Here is a 20,392-nt window from a genome sequence, read left to right as displayed (position 1 = left end):
TGTGAACCGGCACTAAAGAAAGTTGGGCGAGTATGGTGACAGCAGGGCAGTCCCACGGCGTGAATTTTGGATTCCTCATATTTGCTCTGTGTATGGCCAGTCCAAAGACTTGGTCCTTTTTGTAAATGACCCGGCACTGGGGCTTGCTCGCCTTCAGAAAAAGATTCAATAGGTAAAGTGTTTCCACTCCGTACCGTCGCTATGGCGTGCGTTCCAAGCCTTCAGACCGACAACCAGGTAACCGGATATGGCGTCGGGACAAAAAAAAAAAACGTGACCCGGTACCGCTTCGACGTACGTTTCGTCCATTGACGTCTTCAGGAAGCGTGATATAGTATATATTTTTTTTAATTAATCAGAGCGCCCCAAAATTATTATCATTTCATCACTGAGGAGTTCACACTTCACTTGTATAGGGTGCAGCTTTTTTCTATTAAGTGTACAGAAAGTGTTGCGCTAAAGAAAAATGTGTTAAATAATGACTAAATATCACACTCATTTACATATAAAGATAACCAACATCCAAAACAAAATGAAATATGAAAAAATACAAAGAAAAAATGTGAAAAACTCCTTTTGTTAAAAGGTCATAATAATTGTGCTCGCCCTTGGTGCAGACAAAAGAATATTGAAATGTTCATTTTATCCGTGGTATATTTGATCCAAAGAAGAACACCCTGGTGCTGACACCACACACAAAAGAAGGATGTAAGCTTACCGACTCCCAATGACCCTTATAAGCATACGCTCCAGGGGTCGGAAACGCTTTTCAATTGTATCTATAGAAGATCATCCAATCAGGGAAGATGAGCTTTAGATATTGATGCTAACTCTTCTCTCGTTCAAGCTGAGTTGGACACGGAAGCAATACTCCCAGAAAGATCGCACCCTCGTTCATGGGATCATATTGGACAAGAAAAAAATGGGGCCACATAGCATAATTCCATATAATGAAAAAATTTAATAAAGTAAAATCACACTTACATTAGAGAAGTGAGAAAAGCGCTTTACAGATAATAAGCAGCAGTAGAGTCCTCCCGACGCGTTTCGTCTCATTTAGACGTCGTTTGGGGTGTCACTCCATTGCTGCACAACTTACTTTTATAGTTATGATGATTTGAAATCCCCTCCCGGTGTCACTACAGGCCACTTCCGGTTTCAGTCCCAAAATGGCCGCCCCGCGTGCGTTCCAAGCCTCTTATTCGAACCCAGGAAGTGAATAACCCGATTGGTGACAGAATCTAATTGTAGGCTTGAACGCAAGAAAAGGAGAAATATAAAAAGGGGGGCCGTTGGTGGCTAAGTGACCTATATTTTGGAGAAGCCACATTCGTAATCTAGCTAACATATTGAACTTGCTGCACACAGTAAAGAGCAGCTTTTTTCTATTAACAATTTTTTATTATATAACTTTTTTACATGTTTTTTGCATGGCGCGGAGTTTGTACAATTGGTTTTTAATTGGTTTTTCCCAAAAAGTAGACATGGCCAAGAGTAATTTTCTAATATATAATGAAATGTTGTCTCTGCCCCTTCCTCCTCCATCTCATATCTTGTTTTCTCTCTCTCTCTGTTCTCCTACAGGAAGTGAGGCAGAAGCCGGTTCTCAGGCCTGAGCTCCTGTTGGAATATTCAGATAAACCTCAGAGGAATCCCTTTAGAGTCCTCAATGAGGGACCCAAACATACAATGTGGAAAGAGATCAGTGAGGACAAAAATCACAAGAGGGAGGAAGTGAGACCTCAAGATCAGGACAGGAGGCCGAGTGATGATCGGAGGAGGAAGAATGAAGATGGGAGAGCAGATCAGGAGGAGAAGCCGCATGGCGATAACAAGGATCGGGACAAAGGTCATAGCGATCGAAAGTCTGAGAAGGAAAAGAACAGAGAGGGCAAGAGACAGGATGAGAACAAAGATGGTCCAGAGAGGAGGACCAGCGATGGTCAGGAGAAGGTCAACAGGGGTGGGGAAGAGAGACCGAGAGGTGAGAGCAAATCTGATCAGGAGAAGATCGGTGCCAATAGAAAGTCTGATCAGAAGCATAACGCCAATATTGATCAGAAGATTGGTACTGATAGGAAATCTGATCAGAAGAGTCACATCGAGAGGACGTCCGAGCAGAAGATCATCGATACTGATCAAAAGATTAGTACTGATAGGAAGTCTGATCAGAAGAGTCACGTCGAGAGGAAGTCCGAGCAGAAGATTATCAATACTGATCAAAAGGGTCATACCGAGAGGAAGTCTGAGCAGAAGATTATCACCAATATTGATCAGAAGATTGGTACTGATAGGAATTCTGATCAGAAGGGTCATACCGAGAGGAAGTCTGATCAGAAGAAGGCTTGTTCCAATAAGAAGCCAGATCCAGGGAGGCAGACGAATAAATTCCAGGCTCTACCCATGTGGCAGAACTCCAATCCTGAAGGAAATCCCGAGACTTTGGTGAACGGGAGCCTGGATGAGGAACCGGCCTGCTTTCAGGGATGGAGGGAGAAGGCGCTACCATCTGGCCTCAAAATCAAGAAATCGCCTTCAGACGTGAGAGGGACTGACCTTCAGGACAGACCAGAAGGGGCCCATCGGCCAGAGTCTGGAAATAAAGTACAGAAGCCTACACCGGGTGATGACACGAAGAAACCGGATGGCCAGAGGAAGCCCGGCCACCAGGAACCCGTGTTTGGTAAAGACCGGGGTTCTCTGCCTCGTGATGAAAAGGAGCGGTCACCGGGTGATGGTAACGCTGAGCCGCCCAGGTTGGGTTCCAGTGACGGGAAGGGCGGTGAGGAACAGAAGGTCGGTACGGGGAACGATGAGGATGATCTGGTCTTTGTGAGCTCTCAGCCTGGAAAGACTAAAGCTACAATCCAGAAGACAATCACTTCCTTCCCGGGATTCCTCCCGCAGAGCGAGACTCAGAACTCCGCCGGCCTCCGCTCGCTCTTCACAGCTCAGCTCCAGCAGAAGAAGGTGAGAGACACCCTCACTGGAAGCCCCTTTTCTAGAGGATGGGGTGGGAGGGGTGGATCTTCCAAAACTGGAAAGTACAAAGTGGTGCAGCTGTGCATGGGAGCCAATCGGCTTCTTACTTCAGCTGTTCAATTAAACTTTTACCTAAACATCCTGAGAGCTGATTGGTTTCTATGCAGAGCTGCACCAGATTTTGCACTCTCCAGTTTTGGAAGTTCCACCCCCATAGTGTTGTCCCTTCTTAAAGATGAACTTTTATTTTTTAATTATTGAATAGTTGTTGGTCTAGCTTGGCCCAATGTAAGCATGCATATCTCACATCTGAGCGATCGATGCTGAGGCTGTAAATCGCTGTAGTAGTTGGTGCTACTACAATCATGGTGGCAATTGTTCTACCTAAAGGTAGTTCGCTCGCTGGAGCTCCCACCACTCACAGGACACTTTTTAAAGAGAAGCTCTGTATTGCCACAGCGTTTTTGACCAATACTTCTCTTGTGGGTCGTAGGAATGCACTTACGTCTGTTCTCCTGTGACCCAGAGCCAGCTAATAGTGGGGTACTGCCTGCTATCTGCTGATGTCACAGAGCCGCTCCAAGGATTCTGACAGTAATGTCGGGATACACCCAGCTGCCTGATTGACACCTGGCTCTCAGAGCCGTAGGCAGCTGCATCGGCGAACACTTTTTTTACTTTTTTGCTATAATATCCCCCCCAAAAAATATATATAAAAAAAAAAGCAAATTTCTTCATCGGATCGCCTCCATTTTACTAGTAATGGAGGCGATCTGTCATTTTTAGTGGGACTGCGGCATTGCGGCGGAGGGACCGGACACTTTTGAGACCATTGACATTTATACAGAGAGATATAGATATACAGATAGATTATATATAATATAATAATATAAATATATTATATCTCTCGCTGTATAAATGTCAATGGTCTCAAAAGTGTCCGGTCCCGTCCGCCGCAATGACGCAGTCCCACTAAAAATGACAGATCGCCTCCATTACTAGTAAAAAAATAAAAATTTATGTATGTGTGTATATATATATATATATATATATATATAAATTACCGGAATATCCTCATTTCTCCTCGCCCTTCCCTAATTTCAGGCTGTTTTGGCGTCTGTAAATCTGAAGGCGCTCCCGGACAAGGGGGAGAGGCTGAAGAAACAGGTCCAGGAGCTGGAGGACGCTCTGGAGTCTCTGTCCTTGTCTGCTCTGACCACACAGGAACCACCAGGTAAGGCTCTTTATTGGGTTTTGGTGGGATCGGTAGAGGCCCATTGGTGAGATCGGTAGGCCAGCGGTGTAATCGGTAGGCCCGTTGAGGGGCTCAGTAAGCCTATTGGTGGGCTTGGTAGGCCTGTATGCATTAGGTCTCTGCCAGCAATGCCTGTGATATGGGGCATCTGGCATTCCATGTAGACAGTGACCTCAGACCAGAACATGTGACTAGTCGCATGACCTCATAGTATGTGAAGTCCTCTATGGCCCCACAACCTTTTAAAGGAAAAGGTTGAGGTTTTATGTTTCAGCTTATGAGGTTTATCTGGTGTATAGTAGGCTTGGTGTGGAGTTGCACTTTAAGCTCGCTTCTAAATCATAAAGATCCCGGGTCAGAGGCCTGCCTAGAGGTTGGGTATAATCCGGTAGGTTGGGTATATATACTGGTAGAGCATTATTGGTCACTTTGCTCGCTCCTTGTCATTTTTTTATTTTATTTTTTTCAGGCGTCATCCAAGAGACCAGACCCCAGATTCAGTCAGATCCTGGAAACCCATTTAGCAGACCGGGCCCTGTGGAGGTGACAGGGGGTGTGAAGCCGCTGTCTTTCCATGACCTGCCCCCGAGTTCCCTGGGTGTGCACGCCTCAGGACCAAGCTCCAGTCAGAGCTACAAGAGTTTGTATGGGGGTGAGTGCCGGGGGCCCATATAACTGTATGGGTGTGAATGCCGGGGCCCATATAACTGTATGGGTGTGAGTGCCGGGGGCCCATATAACTGTATGGGTGTGAATGCCGGGGGCCCATATAACTGTATGGGGGTGAGTGCCGGGGGCCCATATAACTGTATGGGGGTGAGTGCCGGGGGCCCATATAACTGTATGGGGGTGATCTGATTGGATAATTAACTATTGGAATACTCCTATGAGAGCTCACACGTCATTCATTCTTGTATTTCCTCCTCTGGCCTCTCTCCACAGACCCTCAGTGGCAGAGTCTGTACGGGGGCCGTATGACCGAAGATCGTCTCTTTGCTATTCGAAACGCCACAAGTGAGACCATCGACCATCTACACAAGAGTCTGGAGTCCTGTCCTGGCCCCGAGACTGCCTCCGAGGATCCACGAGGTCTGAAGGTATCGGATGAGAGTGCCGTGTCCTGTGCTGCCTACTGGTCCCCTCCATTATACTCTGCCTACTGCTCCCCCCCCCCCCCCCCCAATTATACTCTGCCTACCGGTCGTCCCCCCAATTATACTCTGCCTACCGGTCCCCCCCTCCCCCAATTATACTCTGCCTACCGGTCGTCCCCGCCATTTATACTCTGCCTACCGGTCGTCCCCGCCATTTATACTCTGCCTACCGGTCGTCCCCGCCATTTATACTCTGCCTACCGGTCGTCCCCGCCATTTATACTCTGCCTACCGGTCGTCCCCGCCATTTATACTCTGCCTACCGGTCGTCCCCGCCATTTATACTCTGCCTACCGGTCGTCCCCGCCATTATACTCTGCCTACCGGTCGTCCCCGCCATTATACTCTGCCTACCGGTCGTCGTCCCCCCCGCGCCATTATACTCTGCCTACCGGTCCCCCTCATTTATACTTTGCCTACCGGTACCTCTCATTATCCACTTCAGCCCCGGACCATTTTGCTGGTCAAAGACCAGACCACTTTTTGTGATTCGGCACTGCGTCGCTTTAACTGACAATTGCGCGGTCGTGCGACGTGACTCCCAAACAAAATTGACGTCCTTTTTTTCCCCACAAATAGAACTTTCTTTTGGTGGTATTTGATCACCTCCGCGGTTTTTTATTTTTTGTGCTATAAACAAAAATAGAACGACAATTTTGAAAGAAACGCATTTTTTTTAACTTTTTGTTATAATAAATATCCCCCGAAAATTTATAAAAAAACATTTTTTCCCCTCAGTTTAGGCCGATGCGTATTCTACATATTTTTGATAAAAAAATCCCAATAAGCGATTGATTGGTTTGCGCAAAAGTTATAGCGTTTACAAAATAGGGGATAGTTTTATGGCATTTTTATTAATAATTTTTTTTTTTTACTAGTAATGGCGGCGATCAGCGATTTTTATTGTGACTGCGACATTGTGGCGGACACATCGCACATTTTTGACACATTTTTGGGACCATTGTCATTTATACAGCAATCAGTGCTATATAAATGCAGTGATTCCTGTGTAAATGACACTGGCAGTGAAGGGGTTAACCAGGGGGTGGCAGTGTAGGGGTTAAGTGTTCCTAGGGGTGTGTTACTAACTGTTGGGGGCTGGGATTTAATTTAGTGAACACTGATCTCTGCTCCAATCACATGGAGCAGAGATCAGCGTCGCTAGTTGCTAGGTAGAACGGAGAAATGTTGTTTACAGCGGCATTTCCTCGTTCAGCCGCCCCGTGAGACGATCGCGAGTATGCCCGCGGCGATAGAGTCCGAGACCCGTGACTGGACTCACGGGGGTCCCAACCAGCACGCAAGCGTGCCTGCGCACTCGCAATGGCATGGCGGCATTAAAGATTGGACGTACCTGTACACCAATATGCCTGCCCGTGCCATTCTGCCGACGTACATCGGCGTGCGCCGGTCGGGAACCGGTTATACTCTGCCTACTGGCCCCCCTCATTCTACTCTGCCTACCGGTCCCCCCTTATACTATGCCTATTCCCCCCCATTATACTCTGCATTCTGCCCCCCCCCCCAATTATACTCTGCCTACTGGTCCCCCATTATAATCTGCCCCCCCTTATACTATGCCTATTGGTTTCCCCTCCCCCCCCCCCCCCCCCCCATTATACTCTGCCTACTGGTCCCCCATTATACTCTGCCTACTGGTCCCCCATTATACTCTGCCTACTGGTCCCCATTACATTATACATAGCAGTGTTTCTCTGTCCTCTGTAATGATTTATACCCTCTTCTGTGTCTCCCAGGTTCCTCTGCTCCCACACCAGAAACATGCCCTCGCCTGGCTGCTATGGCGGGAGAACCAGAAACCGCAGGGGGGAATTCTGGGTAAGTATCAGGATCTGTCAGCTGCCTGTGATCTGTGCCATTGTTATTTGTTGTTGGAAATTAAAATGCAGCAATGTTTAAACTGCTACATGTACAGGTCACCATCCGCCAGTTCCTGGCCTGTGCCTGGCTTTAAACTTCTCCTCTGCAGCCAGTTCTTACCCTGTGCCTGACATTGGACTCCCCCCCCACATCCAGTGCTTGACATCAAACGTCTCCCCTGCAGCCAGTTCCTGCCATGTGCCTGGCATCAGATTTCTCCATTGCAGCCAGTTCCTGCCTTGTGCCTGGCATCAGACTTTTTTTCCTTGTAGGCAGTTCCTGCCCTGTGCCTGGCATCAGACTTCTCCCGTGCAGCCAGCTCCTGCCCTGTGCCTGGCATCAGACTTCTCCCCTGCAGCCAGCTCCTGCCCTGTGCCTGGCATCAGACTTCTCCCCTGCAGCCAGTTGCTGCCCTGTGCCTGGCATCAGACTTCTCCCCTGCAGCTAGTCCTTGCTCTGTGCCTGGCATCAGACTTCTCCCATGCAGCCAGTTTCTGGCTCATGTTCTTGGAAGTATTCACAATTAAAAACAGATGACAGCAGTGATTTCACAGTAACAACTGAAGTGTTACGTTTAGTCACAGGAACCAAGCTTTGGCCCTAGGGGGTGCAAATAATGGGGGGGGGGGGGGCACACTGCCCTAGTTATACATGCCTACATATATATTTGGGGATGTTTCCTGAGTAGATGTGTAGAAGGCTCAGCGTGTTCCTGATATGGACAGTGCAGTCACCGGTATGGTTGTGTGTTGGCAGCGGATGACATGGGTCTGGGGAAGACGCTGACTATGATCGCCCTCATCTTGGCCCAGAAGAGGAAACAAAAGTTGGAGAAGAGCGAGGAGAAGAAACTGGAGACCTGGATTTCCAAAACAGGTAGAGATGGAGGAGGGGGCGGGGCGGTGTGACACGCCATGGAGGGGGGAGTGGCCTTGAAAAGGGATATAAAAAGGATTGGTGTATTTATATTGACCTTTTCTGCAGAACATACAGTCTGACTGCATGCTGAAAAATTCATGAGTTCACACTCCCAGCAAAGCACCCGATGGAGGCCAGAGACTCTGAATCCGTCTCCGGGATTTGTATGCAGCACACGGCCCGGATCTCCGAGCTCCTGGGTTACATGGAGCACATGGACCGGATCTCCGAGCTCCTGGGTTACATGGAACACACGGCTTGGATTTCCGAGCTCCTGGGTTACATGGAGCACATGGACCGGATCTCGGAGCTCCTGGGTTACATGGAACACACGGCTTGGATTTCCGAGCTCCTGGGTTACATGGAGCACATGGACCGGATCTCGGAGCTCCTGGGTTACATGGAGCACATGGACCGGATCTCGGAGCTCCTGGGTTACATGGAGCACATGGACCGGATCTCGGAGCTCCTGGGTTACATGGAACACATGGCTCGGAGCTCCTGGGTTACATGGAGCACATGGACCGGATCTCGGAGCTCCTGGGTTACATGGAACACACGGCCCGGATCTCGGAGCTCCTGGGTTACATGGAACACACGGCCCGGATCTCGGAGCTCCTGGGTTACATGGAACACACGGCCCGGATCTCCGAGCTCCTGGGTTACATGGAACACACGGCCCGGATCTCCGAGCTCCTGGGTTACATGGAACACACGGCCCGGATCTCGGAGCTCCTGGGTTACATGGAGCACATGGACCGGATCTCCGAGCTCCTGGGTTACATGGAGCACATGGACCGAATCTCCGAGCTCCTGGGTTACATGGAGCACATGGACCGGATCTCCGAGCTCCTGGGTTACATGTAGCACATGGACCGGATCTCGGAGCTCCTGGGTTACATGGAACACACGGCTTGGATCTCAGAGCTCCTGGGTTACATTGAGCACACGGCCCGGATCTCCGAGCTCCTGGGTTACATGGAACACACGGCTTGGATTTCCGAGCTCCTGGGTTACATGGAGCACATGGACCGGATCTCGGAGCTCCTGGGTTACATGGAACACACGGCTTGGATTTCCGAGCTCCTGGGTTACATGGAGCACATGGACCGGATCTCGGAGCTCCTGGGTTACATGGAGCACATGGACCGGATCTCGGAGCTCCTGGGTTACATGGAGCACATGGACCGGATCTCGGAGCTCCTGGGTTACATGGAACACACGGCTCGGAGCTCCTGGGTTACATGGAGCACATGGACCGGATCTCGGAGCTCCTGGGTTACATGGAACACACGGCCCGGATCTCGGAGCTCCTGGGTTACATGGAACACACGGCTTGGATCTCCGAGCTCCTGGGTTACATGGAGCACATGGACCGGATCTCCGAGCTCCTGGGTTACATGGAGCACATGGACCGGATCTCGGAGCTCCTGGGTTACATGGAACACACGGCTTGGATCTCAGAGCTCCTGGGTTACATGGAGCACACGGCTTGGATCTCCGAGCTCCTGGGTTACATGGAGCACACGGCCCGGATCTCGGAGCTCCTGGGTTACATGGAACACACGGCTTGGATCTCAGAGCTCCTGGGTTACATGGAACACACGGCTCGGAGCTCCTGGGTTACATGGAGCACATGGACCGGATCTCGGAGCTCCTGGGTTACATGGAACACACGGCCCGGATCTCGGAGCTCCTGGGTTACATGGAACACACGGCTTGGATCTCCGAGCTCCTGGGTTACATGGAGCACATGGACCGGATCTCCGAGCTCCTGGGTTACATGGAGCACATGGACCGGATCTCGGAGCTCCTGGGTTACATGGAACACACGGCTTGGATCTCAGAGCTCCTGGGTTACATGGAGCACACGGCCCGGATCTCCGAGCTCCTGGGTTACATGGAGCACACGGCCCGGATCTCCGAGCTCCTGGGTTACATGGAGCACACGGCCCGGATCTCCGAGCTCCTGGGTTACATGGAGCACACGGCTTGGATCTCCGAGCTCCTGGGTTACATGGAGCACACGGCCCGGATCTCCGAGCTCCTGGGTTACATGGAACACACGGCTTGGATTTCCGAGCTCCTGGGTTACATGTAGCACAGGGACCGGATCTCGGAGCTCCTGGGTTACATGGAACACACGGCTTGGATCTCAGAGCTCCTGGGTTACATGTAGCACATGGACCGGATCTCGGAGCTCCTGGGTTACATGGAGCACACGGCCCGGATCTCGGAGCTCCTGGGTTACATGGAGCACACGGCCCGGATCTCGGAGCTCCTGGGTTACATGGAGCACACGGCCCGGATCTCGGAGCTCCTGGGTTACATGGAGCACACGGCCCGGATCTCGGAGCTCCTGGGTTACATGGAGCACACGGCCCGGATCTCGGAGCTCCTGGGTTACATGGAGCACATGGACCGGATCTCCGAGCTCCTGGGTTACAGGGAGCACATGGACCGGATCTCGGAGCTCCTGGGTTACATGGAACACACGGCCCGGATCTCGGAGCTCCTGGGTTACATGGAGCACACGGCCCGGATCTCGGAGCTCCTGGGTTACATGGAGCACACGGCCCGGATCTCGGAGCTCCTGGGTTACATGGAGCACACGGACCGGATCTCGGAGCTCCTGGGTTACATGGAGCACACGGACCGGATCTCGAAGCTCCTGGGTTACATGGAACACACGGACCGGATCTCGGAGCTCCTGGGTTACATGGAGCACACGGACCGGATCTCAGAGCTCCTGGGTTACATGGAACACACGGCTCGGATCTCCGAGCTCCTGGGTTACATGTAGCACACATGTATCCTCACTTTACGGCGCTTCATGTCACCCAGTTTCTGCCACTCAGACAGGTTCTCTTAAAGAAAATAAGAATTCTGCAGACGTGTGGGCAAAATTCCTCACTGATATCTTATTTCTCCTCTGTTCTCAGACTCCACCCTGACAGTCTCCCGTGGTACTCTGATCATCTGTCCGGCCTCCCTCATCCACCATTGGAAGAAGGAAGTGGAGAGGAGAGTATCGGATGGTAAAATACGGGTTTACTTGTACCACGGCCCCAACCGGGAAAGTGACACCAGACTGTGAGTACCTCAGAAGACCTCCCCCTGGTATCTCTATATATCGGAGCCGTGCCATGGCTGCTCCTCTCCATCCCACAGTCCAGTGCAGGCGCCTCCATGTAGGGTGGCGATATGCTGCCAGTCCATTGTAAGACATCAGAGCGCACCGCAGTGTAATTTCTTCAGTGTTGTCACATGAAAAGATTTACACAAATGTGAGGGGTGTACTTACTTTTATCAGATACTGTATATAAAAATGTCCTGCTCTGAGTGTTAATCCTTCACATACCTATACTGTATATAACCAATGGATGTGTTTATTGTTGTCAGGTTGGCGCAGTATGACATTGTTGTCACCACCTACTCTCTGGTGTCCAAAGAGATTCCTGCCAAGAAGGAGGAGGGGGAGAGTCCGGCCCAGGATCAGGATCTGGAGGTGAGTTCTGCCGCATGTCACCTGACGTAATGGGGAGTACAAGAATGTCCTCAATCAGGGACTATGGGTTGGAGGACCATGAAATAGAGGACCATGGAGTAGAGAGCGATGGTAAACTTACCATACACTGACACTGAAACGTGCCACAGGATTGATGGGTTCACACTATACTATAAGATTGACATCATCCACCCTCTATTCCACCGTCTTCAATTCCATGGGCCTCCATCCCATGGCGCTCCATTCCATAGTCCCGCGTCCCGTATTCCGTTCCATGGTCCTGCGTCCCGTATTCCGTTCCATGGTCCCGCGTCCCGTATTCCGTTCCATGGTCCCGCGTCCCGTATTCCGTTCCATGGTCCCGCGTCCCGTATTCCGTTCCATGGTCCCGCGTCCCGTATTCCGTTCCATGGTCCCGCGTCCCGTATTCCGTTCCATGGTCCCGCGTCCCGTATTCCGTTCCATGGTCCCGCGTCCCGTATTCCGTTCCATGGTCCCGCGTCCCGTATTCCGTTCCATGGTCCCGCGTCCCGTATTCCGTTCCATGGTCCCGCGTCCCGTATTCCGTTCCATGGTCCCGCGTCCCGTATTCCGTTCCATGGTCCCGCGTCCCGTATTCCGTTCCATGGTCCCGCGTCCCGTATTCCGTTCCATGGTCCCGCGTCCCGTATTCCGTTCCATGGTCCCGCGTCCCGTATTCCGTTCCATGGTCCCGCGTCCCGTATTCCGTTCCATGGTCCCGCGTCCCGTATTCCGTTCCATGGTCCCGCGTCCCGTAGCGCTCCGTTTCATGGTCCCGCGTCCCGTATTCCGTTCCATGGTCCCGCTCCCCGTAGCGCTCCGTTTCATGGTCCTGCGTCCCGTATTCCGTTCCATGGTCCCGCGTCCCGTATTCCGTTCCATGGTCCCGCGTCCCGTATTCCGTTCCATGGTCCCGCGTCCCGTATTCCGTTCCATGGTCCCGCGTCCCGTATTCCGTTCCATGGTCCCGCGTCCCGTATTCCGTTCCATGGTCCCGCGTCCCGTATTCCGTTCCATGGTCCCGCGTCCCGTATTCCGTTCCATGGTCCCGCGTCCCGTATTCCGTTCCATGGTCCCGCGTCCCGTATTCCGTTCCATGGTCCCGCGTCCCGTAGCGCTCCGTTTCATGGTCCCGTAGCGTTCCGTTTCATGGTCCCGTAGCGTTCCGTTTCATGGTCCCGCGTCCCGTAGCGCTCCGTTTCATGGTCCCGCGTCCCGTAGCGCTCCGTTTCATGGTCCCGCGTCCCGTAGCGCTCCGTTTCATGGTCCCGCGTCCCGTAGCGCTCCGTTTCATGGTAGCGCTCCGTTTCATGGCCCCGCGTCCCGTAGCGGTCACATTGCAGACATCGGCCACAATCTCCTTAGGTTGGAATATTTAGGCATTTGGCACGTTTCAGCACTGGAATGGCCAGTCTCAGAATCTACAGGAGAGGAGCGGGTGAGAGTCCACAATAAATGTGGAGCTATACTGGAGGCGATTGTTGGGAGTAGTAGTTGGCGTATAATCAGCTCATGTCCTCCACTCTGTGATGCACAATTCCCCTTCCCACAATCCATCTCTCTCTCTTTTCCCTCTTATCAGGACAAGATGGCCTCCTCTCCTCTCCTCCGCATTGCCTGGGCGCGGATCATCCTGGATGAGGCTCACAACATCAAAAACCCCAAAGTCCAAACCTCCATAGCGGTGTGCAAGCTGAGATCCGGGGCCCGCTGGGCGGTAACTGGGACCCCCATACAGAATAATCTGCTGGACCTCTACTCATTGCTACGGTGAGGGGTGTGGCCTCTTCTGTACTGCTGTGTGATAGTGGGTGTGGCCTGTTCTGTACTGCTGTATGATGGTGGGTGTGGCCTGTTCTGCACTGCTGTGATAGTGGGTGTGGCCTGGTGTGTAATGTGTGTTCTGTGATACTGGGGGAGGGGTGTGGCCTGCAGTGTTTATACTGGAGAGGGGTGTGGCCTGCAGTGTTTATACTCAAGAGGGGTGTGGCCTGCTGTGTGCTCTGTAATATTGGGGAAGCGTTTAGTCTGTTCTGTGAAGCTGCATGATAATGGGGGAGAGGTGTGGCCTGCTGTTTATGCTGGAGTTGGATGTGGCCTGCTTTGTTTATACTGAAGAGGGGTGTGGCCTGTTGTGTAATGCTGTGTGCTCTGTAATATGGAGCGTGGTGTGGCATGTTCTGTAAAACTGCATGATACTGGAGAGTGGTGTGGCCTTCTGTGTTTGTACTGGGGAGGGGTGTGGCCTTCTGTGTTTGTGCTGGGGAGGGGCGTGGCCTTCTGTGTTTGTGCTGGAGTGGGGCGTGGCCTGCTGTTTGTGCTGGAGAGGGGCGTGGCCTGTTTGTGCTGTAGAGGGGCGTGGCCTGCTGTTTGTACAGGGGGTGGGCGTAGCCTGCTGTGTTTATACTTGGGAGGGGAGTGGCCTGCTGTTTTTACACAAGGGAGGGGTGTGGCCTGCTGTTACACAGGGGAGGGGTGTGGCCTGCTGTGTTACACAGGGGGAGGGGTGTGGCCTGCTGTGTAATGTGTTGCATTATTATTGGGTCCAGGTTCCTGCGTTGCTCGCCGTTCGATGAATACAAGCTGTGGAAGAATCAGGTGGATAACGGCAGCAGGAAGGGAGGAGAGAGACTGAATATCCTCACCAAGAGTCTTCTTCTCCGGAGGACCAAAGACCAGCTGGACCACACCGGGAAGCCCCTGGTGACTGGAGGGGGAAGGGGTGGGGCCTAGCCAGATCTATTTCCATTGGGTCTTGATGATTTATTCTGCCTGGGGTGCTAACACATGGGGGGGAACCTTTCCTTGAGGTTGGCCCATTGTCTTTGCTTTAGGTAAACACTTTAGGATTTATTTTAATTTCTTTGCCCACCCTGTCCGGGTGTACCTAAACATCCGGGTGAGAGACGTGTTTGCCCACACAGGATGCTCCAGTATATACCGTATACAGGAGCACAGGGGTGTACACACACACACACACAGTATATACCGTATACAGGAGCACAGGGGTGTACACACACAGTATATACTGTATACAGGAGCACAGGGGTGTACACACACAGTATATACCATATACAGGAGCACAGGGGGGGTGTACACACACACAGTATATACAGGAGCACAGGGGTGTACACACGCACAGTATATACTGTATACAGAAGCACAGGGGTGTACACACACAGTATATACTGTATACAGGAGCACGGGGTGTACACACACACAGTATAATACCGTATACAGGAGCACAGGGGCCGTGTACACACGCACAGTATATACCGTATACAGGAGCACAGGGGTGTACACACATTATATACCGTATACAGGAGCACAGGGGTGTACACACACACAGTATATACCGTATACAGGAGCACGGGGGGGTGTACACACACACACACAGTATATACTGTATACAGAAGCACGGGGGGGTGTACACACACACAAGTATATACCGTATACAGGAGCACAGGGGTGTATATACTGTATACAGGAGCACAGGGGGTGAACACACACAGTATATACCGTATACAGGAGCACAGGGGTGTATATACTGTATACAGGAGCACAGGGGTGTACACACACACACAGTATATACTGTATACAGGAGCACAGGGGTGTACACACACACACAGTATATACTGTATACAGGAGCACAGGGGTGTACACATGCACAGTATATACCGTACGGGGGGGTGTACACACAGTATATACCGTATACAGGAGCACGGGGGGGTGTACACACACACACATTGTATAACATTGCCGCTTCCATACTGACAGGTGGATCTCCCCCAGAGGACATGCCGGGTGCACCAGCTGAAGCTGTCGGACGAGGAGCAGGCCGTGTATGACGTCATCTTCACCAGATCCAGGTGTGGGGGTGGAGTCTGCTCTCTGTATGGTCAGAATTACTGTGGGAGGGGCTCCAGGAAATCTTTGCATTGGGCGGCTGTCTAATGAGTCAGAGGGCGGATCCAGTGCCAGAGTTTTAGTTCTCGGAGTTGGTGCGCTGGGTGTGGGAACTGGTGAATGAGTGACAGATGGCGGCGTTGGGGGGGGGGGGGGGATACAGAAGCTGGTGATTGGCAGATTGTAGTCTTCATGTTCATTGATGGAAATTGAAGGGGGGGAGGGGTTATTAGCATGTTATAGAGTCGTTGAATGTTATCATAGTGGAGGGTTTTGGGCATCAGTGGTTGGCAGATGGGTGTGGTGGGTAAGGGAGCCAGTTATTGACAGACAGTGGTGTGGTGGGTACAGGAAGTGATGGTTGGAAGACGGTGTGGTGGGTAAAGGAGTCGGGTATTGTGAGACGGTGGTGTGGTAGGTAAAGGGTCTAGTTCTTGTCACCCAGTGGTGGGGTGGGTAGAGGAGTTGGGTATTGTGAGACGGTGGTGTGGTAGGTAAAGGGTCTAGTTCTCGTCACCCAGTGGTGGGGTGGGTAGAGGAGTCAGTTATTGTCAGACGGTGGTGTGGTGGGTACAGGAAGTGAGGGTTGGAAGATAGTGGGGTGGGTAGAGGAGTCGGTATTGTGAGACGGTGGTGTGGTGGGTACAGGAGGTGAGGGTTGGAAGGTGGTGTGGTGGGTAAAGTGATGGGACGAACAGTTCAGAAGTTTCCGGCTCTAACGTCCCCCCCCCCCCCCCCCCCTTCTATAGATCTACTCTGCAGAATTACTTGAAGAGACATGAAGGGGGGTCACAGACCCCACCAAAAGGGGCAGATAATCCCTTCGAGAGAGGTAAGTCTGGAATCTCCCCCACCCCGGCTCTCAGCGCCTCCTTCACACCCGTATTCTGGGTGTGTCTGGTTGTGTTTGGGGCGCCGTCTCTCTCACCGCCTCTCCTCTCCTTCCTTACAGTTGCTCGGGAATTTGGCTCCACCCAGAATGCCTTCTCCTCGGCTCCGCCCTCTCAGGGGTCCAGCACAGTGCACATTCTGTCCCTCCTCCTCCGCCTGCGTCAGTGCTGCTGCCACCCGTCCCTGCTGAAGACGGTAAGTGCCCCCTGTATGCAGCACCCAGGACCCTTCCCCCTCCCAAAATGTATGAGCAATGTGTGTCAGCAAAAATCCCCCCCCCCCCCCCCCCCAAAAAAATACTCCTCTTAACAGCCCCCGAGCATAAATTCTCTTTGCAATCTAAAATTCCTCCTTTGTAACAGCAAAAATCTATCTCCAAGTACTAATTCCCCCCCCTCAAAGTTCCCCACCTAGCACATGTTGTCATAGTTTCTTCCCCCCCCACCCAATCATCCCAACTAGCACAAATTACCCCCACCTCAAAGTTCCCCACCTAGCACATGTAACAAGCCTCCCCCCCCCCAAAAAAAATCCTCCTTCGTAACAAAAAATTTAGATCTCCAAACTCGAATCCACCCCCAAAGTTCCCCACCTAGCACATAGCACCCCCCCCCCCCAAATCCTCCTTCGTAACAAAAAATTAGATCTCCAAGCCCTAATCCACCCCCAAAGTTTCCCACCTAGCACATGTAACAACCCCCCCCAAAAAATTACTCCTTCGTAACAAAAAATTGAATCTCCAAGCTCTAATCACCCCCCCCCCAAAAAAAATCCTCCTTCGTAACAAAAAATTATATCTCCAAGCTCTAATCCATCCCCCAAAGTTACCCACCCAGCACATAGCACCCCCCCCCCCCCCCACCAAATCCTTTGTAACAGAAATTCTATCTCCAAGCTCTAATACTCCCCACCCCCCCCTCCAAAGTTCCCCACCTAGCACATGTTGTCGTTTCTTCCCCCCAATCATCCCAACTAGCACAAATTACCCCCCACCCCAAAGTTCCCCACCTAGCACATGTAACACCCCCCCAAATCCTTTGTGACAGAAATTCTATCTCCAAGCTCTAATGCACCTCATCCCCCCCGCAAAGATCCCCTCCTAGCACAACTCCCCCAATCATCCCTACTAGCACAAATACCCCCCCCCCCCCCCCGTAATGTGCTAGTATGCAATTTACCATGCAGGGTAAGAAAGGCCAGCTGTATACACCCGCTTTTAAAGCTGGAGTTCGGCTTTGAAGGGTCCGGCTTTATATTGCTGATTAGGTATATGGGGGGGGGGTTGTTTATAGGGGGTTAGGTTGTCATAGGATAGTCATTCTCTGCGCTCTTACCCTCCGAGCCCTCGTCCTCTCCAGCAATTCTCTAACCTGCCATTTATTGGTTGTATATCTTCTCTGTCCGGATTTCTCCTGCAGACTTTGGACCAGATGGAGATGAAGAGTGAAGGACTCAACCTGACCCTGGAGGAGCAACTCAGCGCCCTGACCCTGTGTGACCTCCAGACCCCGGACCCCAAATCCATCGTCTCCCTGAACGGAACCAACTTCAGCGCCAAGCTGTTCGAGAGCGACTGCAAAAGCACAAAGGTGGTGGGAATGAGCTGCGTGATGTGTGGGATCCCCCTGCCAGACATAACACACAGGGCGCCTTTTCATCATCAGGAATGGGGGATTCCAGGGGCTGCAGTGTAACCACCTCCTGCCCAGCCTATTGCCACATGACGGCCTGGGTGGGACATTCATCGTTCCGGGTGGATGTCATATGATGTCTTGCACATGCCCCACGGGCCACGCTGCGTTGTGATCTGCCATGACTGATCTGGGTACTGGCCTGCTGCCGGTACCATGTGATTGCTGTGACCAATCACGGCAGATCACATGACAATTGTAAACATTGTATGGCTTCCTTCCATGCCTATTCATTGTGTAAAATTGTGTTGCTAGCTGTGATTGGTCACAGTGATCACATGGTATAGACAGGGCCAATCGCAGCCCATCTGTACCATGTGACTACTTCTTGCCAATCGCCACTAATCACAACAAAACACACCAAGTCAGTGTAATTCGGTAAAAAATGGTTGCTTATACCAATGAAATTCACTAGTATAATCAATCGTATAAAAAAAAAAAAAAGTGTTACTATGGTGTCACTGTGTGTGTGTGTGTGTGTGTGTGTGTGTGTGTGTGTATATATATATATATATATATTATTATTATATATATTTTTTTTTTTTTTACATACGGTCAGTGTCCCCGATCACTGACGCACCATTTCTTATCATGGTTAGGCACTCTCGGCCCTCCAGTTGTGGTGACACTACAAGTCCCATGAGACATTGCAGGGCCTTGACCATCACAGGCAATGATGCCTTGGGGCAGAGGCATGATGGGATTTGTAGTTTCACCGCAGCTGGAGGGCCGAAGTTGCCTTCCCCTGATTTACATGATAGCCCTATACTGCACTGGTGCGAGAATTTTTAAAATTTTTTATTTCTTAATTTTCCAAATAATTGTGACAAAGTTTCAACCTCAAAAAAAAACTCGCCATGCCTCTTACTAAATACCTTGGACTGTCAGGAGAGGGGAGCCGGTAACTGGCTTGTGTGAAAGGAATCTGATAATTGGCCCTGATCTTCAGTATCCTGATTATCAGTGCCTACAAGTCCTGCCTCATCACTGCCCATCAGTGCTGCCAATCAGTGCCCATCAGAAAAATCACCTGTTTGCAAAATTTTATAAAAAAAAACTATTATTAAACACTTTGTTTTTTGTTTTGTTTTCTACATTTTTGGCCTTTTTCTTGTTTAGCAAAGTATTAAAAAAAAAAAAAAAAAAACCCCAGAGGTGATTAAATACCACCAAAAGAAAGCTGTGTTTTTGTGAACAAACTGATAACAATTTTATTTGGGTACAGTGTAGCACGACCGTGCAATTGTCATTCAAAGTGCGACAGAGCTGAAAATTGTCCTGGGCAGGAAGGGGGGGAAAGTCCCCAGTAGGCAAAGTGGTTAAGACCTCCTCCCCCCAGCATGTCCCCTCCGGAGTATGACCCATGTCTTGCGCCCAGCTGAATGGAGAGCTCTGGCTGTGAATCAGTAGGGGGCGTGTCATACCATTGATTTCAGTTACTTTCCAAGGTGGTGGCTCAGCATTACATGTGGTCGTTGCCTAGGGTGGTCTGCATGCAAATACACGCCCACTCCTCCTGACTGACACCCACCCAAAGACAACTCCTCCCAAGATCCCTCCCACTGCTTACATCAGAGCTGGGGGCTCCTCAGATGAGTACTGTGAAGTTTTCATTAAGCTATGTGCAGCACTCTGCCGGCCCCTCCCACCAGACAGGCATTGTATGGAGAAGTATAGAGGCCCAGTGATGACATCACAGAGTCTAAAATAGAAATATCACTAGTGACACAATCTGCTTTTTGTACACAATGTCTGACCCCCTCCTTCTTCTCTCCTCCTTCTTCTTCTCTCCTTTCTTCCTTCTTCTTTCTTCCTCTTCCATCTTCTTCTTTCTTCCTCTTCCATCTTCTTCCTCTTCCATCTTCTTCTTTTTTCCTCTTCCATCTTCTTCTTTCTTCCACTTTCATCTTCCTCTTCCATCTTCTTCTTTTTTCCTCTTCCATCTTCTTCTTTTTTCCTCTTCCATCTTCTTCTTTCTTCCACTTTCATCTTCCATCTTCCTCCTTCCATCTTCCTCTTCCATCTTCTTCTTCTTTCATCTTCCTCTTCCATCTTCTTCTTTTTTCCTCTTCCATCTTCCATCTTCCTCTTCCATCTTCTTCTTCTTTGTTCCTCTTCCATCTTCTTCTTCTTTGTTCCTCTTCCATCTTCTTCTTCTTTGTTCCTCTTCCATCTTCTTCTTCTT

General features: G+C 50.9%; 1 protein-coding gene across 2 annotated transcripts in view; it reads left to right on the top strand.

The window, feature by feature from the left end:
- Positions 1 to 20,392, top strand: part of TTF2 (transcription termination factor 2) — a 40,282-nt gene that overhangs the window by 13,768 nt on the left and 6,122 nt on the right. For both annotated transcript variants that reach the window (XM_077479510.1, XM_077479511.1), the window contains exons 6-19: positions 1,585 to 2,970; positions 4,087 to 4,216; positions 4,707 to 4,889; positions 5,180 to 5,334; positions 7,149 to 7,230; positions 8,029 to 8,148; positions 11,133 to 11,283; positions 11,593 to 11,698; positions 13,302 to 13,489; positions 14,269 to 14,422; positions 15,497 to 15,588; positions 16,375 to 16,457; positions 16,578 to 16,711; positions 17,935 to 18,105. In XM_077479510.1, the coding sequence (XP_077335636.1) occupies positions 1,585 to 2,970; positions 4,087 to 4,216; positions 4,707 to 4,889; positions 5,180 to 5,334; positions 7,149 to 7,230; positions 8,029 to 8,148; positions 11,133 to 11,283; positions 11,593 to 11,698; positions 13,302 to 13,489; positions 14,269 to 14,422; positions 15,497 to 15,588; positions 16,375 to 16,457; positions 16,578 to 16,711; positions 17,935 to 18,105 (3,135 nt within the window). The remainder of the gene's footprint in view (positions 1 to 1,584; positions 2,971 to 4,086; positions 4,217 to 4,706; positions 4,890 to 5,179; positions 5,335 to 7,148; positions 7,231 to 8,028; positions 8,149 to 11,132; positions 11,284 to 11,592; positions 11,699 to 13,301; positions 13,490 to 14,268; positions 14,423 to 15,496; positions 15,589 to 16,374; positions 16,458 to 16,577; positions 16,712 to 17,934; positions 18,106 to 20,392) is intronic.

Source organism: Lithobates pipiens, unplaced genomic scaffold (assembly GCF_037356315.1).
Source record: "Lithobates pipiens isolate NorthernLeopardFrog02 unplaced genomic scaffold, aLitPip1_a1.2 Scaffold_16, whole genome shotgun sequence".
Taxonomy (NCBI): domain Eukaryota; kingdom Metazoa; phylum Chordata; class Amphibia; order Anura; family Ranidae; genus Lithobates; species Lithobates pipiens.
This window is presented reverse-complemented; position numbering and strand designations above follow the sequence as displayed.